This window comes from Rhodnius prolixus, unplaced genomic scaffold (genome assembly GCF_049639745.1).
Source record: "Rhodnius prolixus isolate KJV_2025 unplaced genomic scaffold, Rpr scaffold_8, whole genome shotgun sequence".
Classification (NCBI taxonomy): domain Eukaryota; kingdom Metazoa; phylum Arthropoda; class Insecta; order Hemiptera; family Reduviidae; genus Rhodnius; species Rhodnius prolixus.
In genome coordinates, this window is record NW_027411593.1 from 34,191,303 (window position 1) to 34,206,339 (window position 15,037).

At 36.0% G+C, this 15,037-nt stretch overlaps 1 protein-coding gene across 1 annotated transcript in view; it reads right to left on the minus strand.

The window, feature by feature from the left end:
- The window catches only part of Ptx1 (pituitary homeobox homolog Ptx1), an 85,156-nt gene that overhangs the window by 19,809 nt on the left and 50,310 nt on the right, over window positions 1–15,037 (minus strand). Inside the window, exon 4 of the mRNA XM_074122542.1 lies at window positions 14,736–14,989. Coding sequence (XP_073978643.1) covers window positions 14,736–14,989 — 254 coding nt within the window. The remainder of the gene's footprint in view (window positions 1–14,735; window positions 14,990–15,037) is intronic.

Genomic DNA, 15,037 nt, shown 5'->3' on the forward strand with positions numbered 1-15,037 from the left:
TTACACGACTTGGAGGATAACATCTGCACTATGTCACTCCCTTGAAGAGTGGCACTACCAAGGAACCGTTTTCTCAAATCACTTAGAGCGGGACATTCTACTAAAAAGTGATGAAGATTTTCTTTACTGAAAAAACACATATTACATAATTCCTCCTGATAATCCCTCTCTATACAAGGAACCGAATTTAGCTTCAAAAGTTCACCCTTAATTTTCAGCAATAGACTCAAATCGGACAAATTCATATTGACATCAGAGTGAGGCGCGCAAAATCTTCTGGGCTCCTCCTCAACCTCCATAAGAGCTCTATACAATAGAAACTGTTCAGAACTCTTTGCACGACTAAGAGAATCTGCGATGTAAGACGATTTTATTGCTGAAAGCAGATCATCGAGCTGCCCACGCCATAATAGCTTATTCGTCAGTTGAGAGTCAAAGTTGACCGCATACCTTTGGCACAATAAGATCCAAGACGAGAACCACGAAACCCTCTGTCGTACCACCTCCTGAGCCACCACCTTGGGCAAACGATGAGAAGGGAGATCCAAAGTACGAAGGCAATAATTTATATGAAGCCTCAGAGTATGCAAAAACACTGGATCTAGAGAGGTCTCAATATGGAGCATGAAGTTGGGAGTAAAGGCTGGAAGAAGAAATATTTTTTTGATAAAATAACGCTGAAATTTTTCCAGCAATTCGAACCTTTCATGACCCCAAACTTGGGCGCCAAAACAGGCAATAGAACGGGATACAGACTTGAAAACCTGAAACTTAACATGAATTGGAACTTCATTTTGCGAAATTAACTTAGTCCAAACTGTATTAATACCAAGTTTAGCGGTAGAGATTTTTTCTTTAAGATGTTCTTGAAAAGAGAGCTGACTAGATAAAGTAACTCCCAAATATTTGTATCTTTTTACCCTTTCAATTACCTTACCTTTATACTGCCAACGTTCCCGTGCCGCCAAACGACCTCCCTTTCGAAACACTAAAACTTTGGACTTACTGAGATTAAGGGATAAATTCCATTGATCACAGTAGCTCTCTAATATATTTATATTTCTCTGTAGGAGGAGGGGGGTGTCTGCTATCAGGACAATGTCGTCAGCATACATTAAAACATTTATTTTGGCATCACCAACTCGAACTCCACCCTCAAGGAACAGAGGTAAATCGTCTATAAATACCGAAAACATAATAGGGCTAAGCAAGCAACCCTGCCTGACTCCACTACTTACAGGGAAAAATTCTGATACTCCATCTCTTCCTATTACTGCAGACTGAGAGGCTAGATACAAATTTTGCAGTATTTTAATAAACTTAGTGGACACACCTAAATTATAAAGTTTATAAAATAAAGACGGTTGGTGTACACAGTCAAAGGCGGCTTTGAAGTCCACAAAAAAGCAATATAGCTTTTTCTTGGGTTGTGAAAACGTTAGTTTAATAAGATTAACTAAGATAAAAAGGTTGTCTATTGTGGAGTAACCACGCCTAAATCCAGCTTGACATTCAGTTAATAAATTGTAACTGGTAATGAACGATTCAAACCGCCTTAACAACAGTCCAGAAAAAATTTTGGATATAGAATCCAGAAACGATATTCCTCTATAGTTAGACACATCGTTGATATCTCCATGTTTATACAACGGCAAAATAAGGGACCTAGCAAAAGAAGGAGGAACTGACCCAGTCTCGAATATATAGTTGTACAGCGACAGCAATTTTTGATGAAAGGAGGAAGGAGCATTTTTATAAAATTCATAGCTGATCCTGTCATATCCTGGGGCCTTATTGTCCTTTAGGTTAGCTAAGACCATGTCCAACTCTTCATTAGAAAAAGGTGCATCCAAAATTAAGTTGCTTAAACAAGGCTCAGCATACAAGGTTGGTGAAGGATGAGGGACAGGATTCAGTAACGATCGGAAATGGGCAGCCCACTCACTCAGCGCGATATCATTATTAACTTTAAAATTTGCACCCCTAATGTGATTAATCAAATGCCATAACTGCTTAGTATCTTTGACTGATTTCAATTGATAATTTATAGAAGCATAAAATTCATTTTTCTTTTCCTTACACAACAACTTAAAGTTCGCTTTCGCCTTACAGTACGCTTCCTTAGCAAGAGTGGAGTTAGTTTTACGATATAAATTTAACAAATTAAATACTTTCCCTCTTTCTCGAAAACAGCAAAATTCAAACCAAGGTTTGCGTCTAATTGACTGTATATTTATTCGAGAACTATGTAAGGAAGCACCTCGCGGAAGTACTGTTGATTAATTATAAACGATATTTTCATCCATTTTGGACGTGGAAGGGCGACCTGGGCGGTCATCATCTCCGACGTCTTCTCAACCATCTTGGAAACGCTTGAACCACTCAAAAAACTTGCGCACGTGATAAACATTCGTCGCCATAAACTTCTTTTAATAAAAGATAAGTTTCAGAAGCGGTTTCACCAAGTTTCATGCGAAATTTCACGACAATTCGTTGCTCTACTACATGTGTAGTATCATGTTTTCGGCTTCGTATACAGGAACTTCACACAGTTCTGTTTCACTTCTAGAAAATAATGAGTGGAATTTAAAGCATTTTCAAGGAGTATAATCTTTTTACTGGCCAAAGATGCTAGATTTATCTATCACCATGAGTTACATTCCTGCAGGGATATTTGAACGAATGAATGCGCTACATGGGCAAAATAGTAATTTCAACGCGTAGATTGTTGCATGATTTCTCGATCACAAATATGATCATCACATATTATCAGCTGTGAAGTTCATTGTAACACTTTCTCAGTGCAGATGCAATAATCCAGCAAACGTGAAATCACTTAATCGATGTTCTTCGTCTCTGAGCCTGAGCGGCCATCAACTACTGCGGTGTTTCTTCCTTCTGAAAATCTCTCAAGTCGTCTAAAGTAAGTGACTACTATCCCATTAGTAGTAATAAAACAAAATCCAGAATTCTCCATTTTTTTTACAAGAAATCTGACATTTCACTATTTCAAATCTGACATTTATCGTATTAATCAAGTTCTATCTAGTTGAAACTTGTATCAGATTAATAAAATAGTTCAAGGGCGGAAATAATGAGCTCACAATTTCCGAAGAAACAACTCTAGGAGCACGATCAATCATTTTTTTACGTCAGACCTCGTTTATCGTGGGACACACTCATGTTTTTAAAAAAAGAAAATAAACAAAAAATAACACGTATGAATCGGTTATTTGAAGGCGCCATAATAATACGATGTCTAGTGTCTGGTATTAAATTAATGTTTTGTAAACAACATGGACGGTTGTTGCAGAAGTCTGGTATTGAAAACAAGCACTAATTTTGTGAGCACTTATATTTTATGTAGCAAATTAGTCTTTTAGAACTTTTAGAATTACAAACAAAAAAGTCGTGAGAGAATTTCACAAGATGGATATTCTAAGTACATTGTATTGCACAGCCATCTAAATAAAAAACGTAGTAAACATACTTGATAAAGTTGTAGGAGAGAACGGCTTTGGGTAATATGTAGCATGGATCGGGGGAATATAATGTATGGTTGGCGCATCATCTGCTGAATACAAATACACAACTGTATCTGAGGGGTGAGAGTGTGGAGCAGAGAAGCAAAAAAAAAAAAAAAAAAAAGAGACTTTAGGAAGTGGGCGGGTTTGTGTGACGTTCTGTTGGAGAGGTCTTGCAGAGACAAGAGTGGAGCTGCTGGAGTTGGTTAAGGAGAGAAGAACATGGCCTTGCATAAATCTAGCCCGGGTGCGGCAGGATTAAAACGAAAGTCTCCTTGTAGGGGGGAGGGTCCCTACGAACCACTTATTGCTGAAAGGATTTGTGTCTGAATATAATCAGAACTAGTTGTACTGAAACTGGCTTTGATTTCAAAACGTAGTGGCTACTACTTGAATAAAATATTGGCACGGGACAAGTTAGCAACTGCCTTGCGCTAATTTCAATCTTAACTGGATGTAATTGAAGAAGGATACAGAGTGCCGAGGTTAAAAAAACCATTCCGATAGTTGCAGATGGAGAAGATCTGAAGTATAAAAATGAATTGCTTAGCGTAGCTTCCCTAAAAGAGCAGCACCCAGCGTACTGGTTATGCAATCCCAATCGGTCCTTTAACAGGGTAACTGGAGTCAGCATTTTAGGGAGCTTCTTAGCAGGTGTATGGAGGTCCACTTCTTGTGAAAGGAGACCAGACGGTGTGAGCGAAAGTTCCCAGAACGACCGGTAAATGGGAACAAAAATCGATGGAAAGATAACCCATTTCTCAGCGCGCTCGAATTGATGGGAATAGATTGTGTTTTAGCAAGTACTGATTAGAGAACAAGTTAATGGAAAGTAATTTTCTTTGTATAGGGGAAAATTTCAGAATTATAACGTTAAGTTTCAAGAAAATTTAAATATGTAAACTGCAGTAAAAAGAAAGTCGTATTTCTTCAGTGAGAAACAATAAAGGGTGAGATTATTTGACCTCGAAATAAATAATTTGCCAAATAAAGTAAAAACTAATATGAATATCTAGGTTTCGTGACCGTAAATTATTGAACTAAGGATTCAAGATTGGCGAGGAATCGGTCAAATAAAAAAAACAACAACAAGGTGGCCGGCCACTGAATCGCCGCCCGTGTCGATATAGCACCATCAGGCATGTAAAGAGATATCTCGATAGGCAATTTGATGGGCGCGTTATATCGGACACGGGGGGAGTTCAGTGGCCACCTCGTTCACCGGACTTGACACCTATGGACTATTTCCTTTGGGGATACCTGAAAAACAAGCTGATTATTCATAACTTTTTTCTTTCTTTCCTTATTTCTGCTTATCTAAAAGCATTTCTAAATCTGGGTGTATCAGAATCAAGCCGGGATTGCATCTGTAGATGAACTAAAGGAGAGAATAATAGATGCCTGTAACTCGGTTAAAGCCGAATCTATTTCTTTGGCAGTAAGGGGCAATTGGCAGGAAAGAGCATGTCTATGCATCTCTAATGGAGGCCATTTCGAGCATGATCTGTAATATTAATTAGGAATAAAATTTATAATAAAATAGTACTTTTCTTCTTATTCTATCAAAAAACCATTATAATATTATCATTTTGACATTTCTTATAAGAATCATGTTTTCATTCATAACTTCTAAAATATCGCTCACAGAAAAAAACCGTTCAAGTAAATTTTTCTTTAAAAAAATAGAGGAATCTATTTCTTAAATAAAAACCGCACCTTCCCATTTGAAAAAATGAAGTTGGTGCCTATATCTCGCTTCTGGAAGCACCGAAAAAACAAAAAACTAAGGGAACACGTATTTTTTAGTTTTTTTCTAGCTATCTTAGTTTCCGAGAAAAAGGCGTTATCCATATAGCTTGGGACACCCTGTATATACCTGTTCTCCATTTCTGGCTCTTAGTTTTTGTAACTCAACCAACCCGCATAGCCACGTTAATAATTTCAATAATTATAAAAAAATTATTGTATTTTATTTATTCTTATATTACTGATTTTTTACTGATTTTCTATGTTACTGATTCTCTAAATTGTTTGTATTTTTGTATTTGTAATATCCAGGCCCTGAAGAAGACAATATATTTGTCGAAACGTTGGCAAAAAGACGAGTTGTTTTTTTTATTTGACCGATTCCTCGCCAATCTTGAACCCTTAGTAAAAATAAATTTCAAATTGAAAAGGCCGTTATAATAGGTGGTTATAAAAAAATCTGATTACGCCATCAATAAAAAACAATACAGAGCGGAAAATAAACATCTAATGACCCCAGGAAAAAAAATGTAAATTAATTTTAAAGCATAAAAGTATTGTTGAAAGCATAAAAAGTTAATTGAGTTACCAGCCAATAGAGTGGCGATTGCCATCTTGTCATTAGCTGGAGAGGTGATGCCCAATACACCCTCAGCCAATAACAGCCTACAAACATACCGCACTTCAGGTCTAAAATATGTCTGCATGCCTGTAGAACCAATCAAATCAATTATTGTTTACTGACGTATTCTCTTCTTTTTTTTTTTTTTAAGGCCCAGAGCTTAATAAAGTCGATATTTATTCATACAATTTTGAACTCACTGAGGTCGTTTTATCGTTAACCACTCTGTAATGGTCTTTTTCAATATCAACATGTTAATTGCACAATTTACCAACGTGTTTTTTAGTCACCAGTTATAGGCTGTTCTATTTACAACGTATTGTAACCTAAAATAATCCTGTACATTGCAATTTTAGGGTCCTGCTAAGCGTTCCAAATGAGAATCCAGCCATACCATAACATCTTCTTTCTATTCTGTATGTTCATTCCGTTAGCGAAAATTGGCCATAATAAAATTTAGATTTTGCAACCCGCATTCCGAGACCAAGTTCTAATATTTGACAAAAAAGATGTCCTCTCCTCACCTACACTTCTTTTTCTAGGGTTTTGTTATATATCACAATGATCTGAAGAAATCTTCTATTTTCCATCATATGGCACAGATAAATCTGTGTATAGTTTTCCTCTCTTTAATTATTTGCTCATTTCCCGAGAATAACAGTTACCGAGAATATAATGAAATAAATTCTGCTGAAATGCATAAATGTTCTGCATACGGCGGTTCTATCTATCTCATTTCAATTGTCTTTAACTCATTCAAGTATACTGTGTCTTCAATATCTACGTTACATCACCCTGCAATGTAACAAAACGAGCACTGTATTACATCTTAAAATGCAGTTTCTATTTGTACTTTTCACGTAAATCTATCTCCCAACAATAAAATGCATATTCCCTTATCGCTTGTATCCATAATCTGCTTCAAAAATTTACATAATTAGAATAATCTACCTCAGCGGTCGGTGACATAACTGAGCTTGGCATGTGGAACAATTTATCAGCGCATTCACTGAACCGTCTACGATTCGCGTTAGCAACTCAGATGCAATGTTTAATGATGAAAATTTGGTCAGGTCTCTACACCGAACTTATAGATCAATCTCTGATGTTAGATTAGAGTTCGTAAACGGTAAGGGTGTACTAAAAACAAGCGTGCTATGGCCGATACATTCAGCGAACTCTAATGCTTACAGAAACCAAAGTTCAGTGCAACTTCTGAGTTATGTATTTATTTTTCACTTTAACACTTCGTGCTTAAAATTTTTGATGCATTACCATAAGTAACAAAATATTCATTGCAGCTTTGCTGAACACAATCTAACCTATGTTTTAAATATTATAAAGAAATGACCAGCGCTGATTTAGAACATAAAAGACAAACTTGTTCATACAAGTAATATGGGCCGCAACGTAGTTATAGTCGAGAGACTTTGAGAAGTTAAGATCGATAGTAAGATGCATTGAGGTATCAGGTTCGTTTTCCGTTATTAGCCTTGGACTTTAAATTAATGTTGCATAACAAATTTTGGGAATCTGTTTGTTATCATCCTCCGGCCATGACGACATCAAATTAGCCGAACAGCCGAAGAAATAGGCATTATCCTATAATAAAACGCGAACTATCCTCACAGAAAATTAGTATCGATTGACGAGTTTAAATTTAAAATAATCCTGAATTATAGGAAACTGTAATCCTAGTTCTGAATCGACACGTAATGTGTAAAATATCTTCCGGGCGGGAAATGAATGAGGCTAACACGAAACGATAGGGTATAGAAGAGGGGTTGAGATGCCCCAGTAGTGGAAACTGGTTTTTGTTGTATTGTAGTGGAAAGGGGCGTTGCCCCAGAACGGGGCTACAACCAGTGAATACTATCCCCTGGCTATATTTACAGTGTTTGTGGAGGTGTACAATACGATGCAGAGATACTGGATTAACCAGGGGGAATTAGAGCTGAGCCTACTGTAGATTAGTTTCAACACCTACCTGTATATCCTGTATCAGGTTGGCACTAGATGATGATTCATATAGCCGTGGGAAGAGGATGCGACTTATCCACAGTTACCCTGCCTATATCATTCAGCAACAAACTGTATCTATCCTTTTCGCTTACCCTGGTATTTATGCCCAAGTATTGTACTTAATACCCCACACAGTGCACCCTCCTTCAACCCACCACAAACATGGAAACTTGAATAATATATTACAACCATGCGCTACAAAACTATGCATTATAAACTAAACGTATGTTTAATTAGGATTTAACGTGATTTTGATTCAAACTAAATCCAGTTCTACTTCATGTTTTGCCCCCATCTAATTCTCTCCACCCTCTTTAAGTCATGCATTTAGAGGGGATGTATGGCTGATTATTATATTCACTTGTAACAATATTTATTCCAGGAATTTACTCAAATGAGTTAATATCACTAAATCTCGTCCATAAATTAATTTCAAGTTAATGTCGGGCAGATGATATGCAGTTGTAATTAAATCCAGAGATTGATGTGAATAGAAACACCTTGTGTATTTTTTAGTAAACGCAGGCAATAAGAATGCATTCAACTTTCTTCCTGTTTGTTCTGCAAAAGTGAGATTTTAACCTTTACAGCTTAGTCCCCCTTATATCTTCCACGTCGTAAGCATTCGTGTTCTACGCCAGGGGTCGGCAACCTATTTTAAGTAGAGAGCCATTTCTTCTTAAATAATTTTAATAAATCTTACCAAGAGCCGCAAGGATGCTAGAGTAAAAACTCTGTAGATAATTTGTATTCGCAAATTATTATTTTATGATATTCAATAACATTTAAATGTTTTATACAGGGTGATCCATTTAAAACGCACCAATCGCTAATAACTTTTTAGGAAAGCGGAATTTCGAAAAAACCCACGAAGTAAACTATATGTTTTTTTCGGTCTAGTTTTCAAATTTTCCACCTATGATGCTGTATCTTTATTTTTGGCGGAGTTACGGCTAAAAACCGGTTTGGAGTTTCATAAGGACCACTGGTTTTGACAATGATTATAAAAACTACATAAAAAACTGTGAAAAATGACGTTAATCCCGTTTTGATATCCCTAATATTTGTTGAGATATTTAAGCTCAAAGTTACAATTTTTTCTATTCGCGAACGGTTTTCAATATTAATTTTCCACCAGAAATACAAGTTTTGGGAGCTCCTCTGACAGCAAAAAATGTTATTGGTGACGAAGAGTAAAAAAATAATAATAATTGAAGATGTTAAAACAAGTAGTGTAATCTAATGGTTGTGGGTGAATCAGGATAAATTTGTTTTATCATCAAATAAAAGCAATCATCACATCATTTTAATGCACCCAGTATGCAAGACTTTTTGACCTATGATTACGGTAAGAATATCTTGCCAAGATGTTGGTCTAGTGGTCAAGAGCGTGGCTTTGTAAGTGGAAGATCCCCAGTTCGAATCCCGCGTATGACTAGACTATATTTAAAAAAGTATTATGATTATTTAAGTAATAAGAATGACTGCATTCACGGGATTCGAACTGGGGATCTCCCACTTATAAAGCCTCGCTCAAAACCACTGGATAATCATTGTCAAAACCAGTGGTCCTTATGAAACTCCAATCGGGTTTTTAGCCGTAACTCCGCCAAAAATGAAGATTCAGCATCGGGGGTGGAAAATTTGAAAACTAGATCGAAAAAAACATATAGTTTACTTCGTGGGTTTTTTCGAAATTCCGCTTCCCTAAAAAGTTATTAGCGATTGGTGCGTTTTAAGTGGATCACCCTGTACGAGTATATTTATTTTCACATATTGCAAAGTAAATAAACAAATAAATAATAACTAAACCTGTGTTTGAATGAAAATGGCGGTAGTCCTATATATTACTGTACTGTATTTTAATATAATTCTATTCAATTTCTAACTTATCACATTTAAAATTCTTTTTGTAAAAATATCTTTACTTTAATAAATGAAATTTTCATTTGTTTCAATAAAATTAAAATATAAAATATATATTTTGGACAGGCTGAAGAGCCACAAAATTTGGATAAAAGAGCCGCGGGTTTGCCGACCCCTGTTCTACGCGATAAGCAATGACCAAAATGAACAAGTCTTAACGACTTAAACTAGAAAGAAAAAAAAAAAAAATCCTGAACACGCATTTCTACATCTAACAATATAGGACTTCTTCTTGTACAGTAAGTAGAATCATAGAATTCGTCACTAAAGTGAACACATTAAAACGATGCCTACCCACCTTACTCCTTACAATTCCCTAAAATGATTTGTTTTTTCTGTAAAAATCAACCAAATTAAGTTGTAGATCAATGTGTGCTCAAAATTAAGAGAAACCCCCCACATAGTTCGGCGTGATAACAACACTTCCCTTATTAGCAATAAAAGAAAGGAAGAACATGTACTTTTTATTTAATTTATTTTATTTCGGTCGACCTGCACATCTAGAATCGAAGTAAATCAATTTTTAGTGAATAAATTGAAAAGCATTAAGTTGAGAATAAGTATTGCGAGAATTTACACCAGTTTAAGCAGGCATACATACAGGAATAAACTTGCAAAACAATCCTACAACAGACAACTTTGGGTTAGTCTATTGTTCTAATTTAGGTCAAGTTGTGCTGACACTCTAGGAATAGTAAATAGAAACGATAAAAGAAAGGAAAAGTTAGTGAATAATACCTCTAAAAGAAGAATTATATATAAACCTACGAATGAGAATCTATGTTTTCAATATCCGCTTTCAGAATAGCCGTGATTGCAATGATTTGATCAACATTGTGGCTTTTCTTTTACTGTTAAAACACATTAGGTCATGGAGACTTTTCTAAAGTAATATATTCTCAAAAGACAATCAGATAATAAGGCTAAGAAATTTATGTACTTGGAAAGTAATAATCTAAATGATTAATAAAAACAATATCAAATTAATAAAGAAAAAATAAACTAATAAAAACACATGCTGGACTATGAACCCGCATATTTCTTGAATTACTTCTCAGAATTTAATACGGTTGGATTATTAAAATAACTTCGTTATCTTTGATGCTTTTATCTTTAGCAAATTTAATGTACTAAATGTGCAAATATGTTGACCTGCTTATAAAACCTCTTATTTAGACTTTTTCCTTTATAAATTAGTAAACAATAATTCGAAACTAACTTCAAATAAAAATTTATTGATATTATTCTTATTTTATTTATTTATAATTAAAATGTGGTATTAAATAGACTAATAATTGGTGCTGGGGGATATAAGGATTTCGGGTAACGAGGAAGAGCCAGATCTTTTTTTGTTATCGATCTTGAACCAACTGTAGGCGAGTGTTCGGACATTATGTCTGTGACTTCCAGGCAAGGTTGACTTCGCAGAAAGAGTGCGACATAACTAAAATGATCTTTCGAGGCCTATGAGGTGCTATAAGGGTCTCTCTTCTTTGGTTGCCTCCCTCAATGGAAATTGTGGTTTATGGTGGCACTCAACAAAATAGGGTTCTCCCCTGTCTTTCTCTGTAGAGGCGATAAAAAGAAGAACCCATACATCTTTATAGAGAGGATTGTTGAGGAAGTAAAGATTTAGAATATTTGAACGGAGTTGATGGTATATAGAAGCTTAGGTTGTTCCCCCCTTAATATTATAACCAAATCCAATGCTGGTTGAATATCTAAGTCTTGATTTTTGTTATAGACACGATCTGTTTTTTGTTTTGTTTTTAAGGTAGCCGCCATTTTGGCCTAAAGGAGCTATGCAGCATATGATTAACCTCTCTCTCCACTGCTGAATAATAACAATTAAGTAGGCTAAAAATATACAGAATTTTACTTCAAACAGAATTAGAATTTTGTTCAAAAATATTGGTCTGTTTATCGTAGAGGTAGATAAGACGTTAAAAGAGGGGCTTTTGTATACATTAGATAACAGTAACTAAGGTATTCGTACGGAAAGCCATCTCACTTGCTCACTCTTATTCCATTACTGTTGTTCTAGAGTATCATTATTTTAATATTAATTGTTAATTTATATAAAATTCTTAGCTTGAACTCTAGTAAAAGTAGTGTTGTAATCGTCCTCGTTTAAACTTTATTGCACAATTTAAGCCCTATAAAGTATAAATCAATCTGATCGAATAATAAAAAATAAATCACACAAAGAAAAACAAAAGATATAAATAAAACAATAAAAAAAACTCACTAAAAGTGTAAAGGAAGTTTCCAGTGATAGCAACCTAATCAATCACTATCACTCATTGAAAGTAGATCATGAGATAAGTGACGCTCGGAGCTACGTAAATGATTGTCCGGATGGTTTTAAGAATACAAATTTCTAGCTCAGGAATTTATTTTAAGGAATGTCTTACACGAATGGGAAGCAACTGTAGTTTATAAAAATCGCCATTGCTTGAGGGAGTCATAGATAAAGGCACAGCATTTAGTTTGTAGTCAAAAACCTTTGGGACCGTCTGTAGCGGTTGTCCAGTATTTTGCGTTCCATTATAGTTAAAAATTCCTGTCACGCGAACAGCTCAAGAAGTAACTAAGTGAAAGAAGAATAAGAATAGGTTATTTCCACTGAGTAAAGGTGATGTTTATACAGTTTAGTTGTGCAAATCTTAAAACTAATTTGAAGGCTTTTATTTGAGGCAGTTGAAGATACTTTTTGTGAGGCCAGGGTAACTGTATCATAAGGACGGATAGAGTACTTTTAAAGTTCGGTAAGGACTGTCGTCAGCGAACTCGGTACAGAGAACAGGCCATTCCTGAGACCGCCTGTCATTTATGGATTGGCTTAGTAAATTTATGTAATATTTATTGAGAAGAGAAATTGAAGTACGAAATAGAAAGTGAGTTGGCAGATTTATTTGAGCTTCTTCTACAGCTGAAACCTAGCCAATGAAAAACGGAAGTGATCTCCAACTTCGATTCCATTTTGGACAGGGTTATTTACAATGAATGATCCAATTTCCGAAACCTACATTCTAGGGCACATTTACAACGCCATTTGGTTAAACTTTCCCAAGATCCTGAACTTCTGCCAGTCAGAAATCACTAGATGAGCCTTTTCATCCCACTAATTCTACAAAACAGACCTAGTACGAGGGTCGTTTGAAAAGTCCGTGCAAAAATAAAAACTACTTAATTTTTTGGGGTAAACCTTTTTTATTTTTCAACATAGTCTCCTTTTAGGCTTATACACTTCGTCCAACGCTGCTCTAGTTTGTTGATCCCTTCCGAATAATAGGATTTGTCCAAGTCTGAAAAATAGCCATTCGTTTCTGCAATCACCTCCTCGTTTGAATAAAATCTTTTTCCCGCCAGCCATTTCTTCATATTAAGGAACAAATAGTAGTCCGAGGGAGCCAAGTCTGGAGAATAGGGGGGATGTGAAACGAGTTGGAACCCTATTTCCATTAATTTTGCGACCACAACTGCTGAGGTGTGAGCTGGTGCGTTGTCGTGATGGAAAAGGACTTTTTTGTGGGCCAATCGTGGGCGTTTTTCTTGCAGCTCGGTTTTCAAACGGTCCAATAACGATGAATAATATGCACCTGTAACAGTTTTACACTTTTCCAGATAGTCGATGAGGATTATTCCTTGCGTATCCCAAAAGACAGTCGCCATAATCTTTCCGGCCGAAGGAACGGTCTTCGCCTTTTTTGGCGCAGATTCCCCCTTGGTAACCCATTGTTTAGATTGTTCTTTGGTCTCAGGAGTATAGTGATGTATCCATGTTTCATCCACAGTGACGAAACGACGCTTAAAGTCCTGCGGATTCTTCTGGAACAGCTGCAAACCGTCCTTGCAACACTTCACACGATTTCGTTTTTGGTCAAGCGTGAGCAATCGCGGCACCCATCTTGCAACCACTTATAAACTGTTCTAATCGAAGGTGCAGAGTCACCATAATGTTTATCAAGCTTCTCTTTAGTCTCCTGAGGCGTTTTGCCTTTCATAAAGTAGTGTTTAATCAACACACGAAATTCTTTTTCGTCCATTTTTTGAAAATCACTCCACTTCCTCGATTCAAACGAATGCCAAACACAAAGAAATAGACCGATCTGGCTGAAACTTGGTGTGTGTTCTTCCAAGAGATGCTACTAACTAAACATAACCTCGATACGCGCCAGTAGTGCTATCTCTCTGACTTTGCACGGACTTTTCAAACGACCCTCGTATAAGCTCTATGGTGTAAAGATATCTTGTAAAACCACAATATCCTACCAGATGTTCAGTAAACTGAGAGTTGCTCGTAAAAATCACAAAAACCTTGTAACTATCAAAACAACATTTTGATAACATCGACAATGTGCTCAACGACAAGGATAAGTTGATAAGTATCATTTAAAAATAGCGTATATAAAGTATATTTACAAAACTAGGAATGTTTTATGTCTGTGACTTTACTTCGCCTTGTAAGTAATGTTTTTAGCAAGTATAAGTGCAAAGATGTGTCGTCGTATAAATATATCATAGGTGTGAATTTAATAGCACTTAACAAAGTTCCAGCACTGTTTCTTTCAGTAAAAAGATAAGTTTTGTGCACAGAATAGAACCAGCGTAAGTCCCAATTGTAAATAAACATATTACTTAGTACATTATGATTATTTTATTTTTCATTGTTTTTCGTCTTGTTACTGCCTCAACTTTCCCCAATAAAGTCAACCATGAAATGAAAAAGCACGTACGGAAAGACCTCGAATTATGATTTGCAGAAACTCCAGAGGCCATTCCAACAAAATTTGGGCAGAAACTTGACCTGCCCAATCGAGAATTTACAAAGTTTTTCTAAATATGAATAACGCAGCACATTTACGATTTTAAAAAGTAAAATTATGACTTACCCTAACTCTAGCTTCAGTTAGATTGGTCCACATGGCGATTTCCTCTCGGGTGCTCATGTCTGGATACCTATTCCTAGAGAAGGTCGCCTCCAACTCTTGGAGTTGTTGCGAGGTAAAATGTGTTCTCTGTCTTCGTTGCCGTTTACCCCCTTTATTTTTACCACCCATTCCTGAACCTCCTTCTTTACCTTCACTTTCACCATCTTCCGTTTTTATACCTCCTACGTCTACTCGTCCTCCGGTCACTCCCCATACTGTAACATAAAATTCAATAAGCTGTTACAATTAGGCTTCGCGTAGTA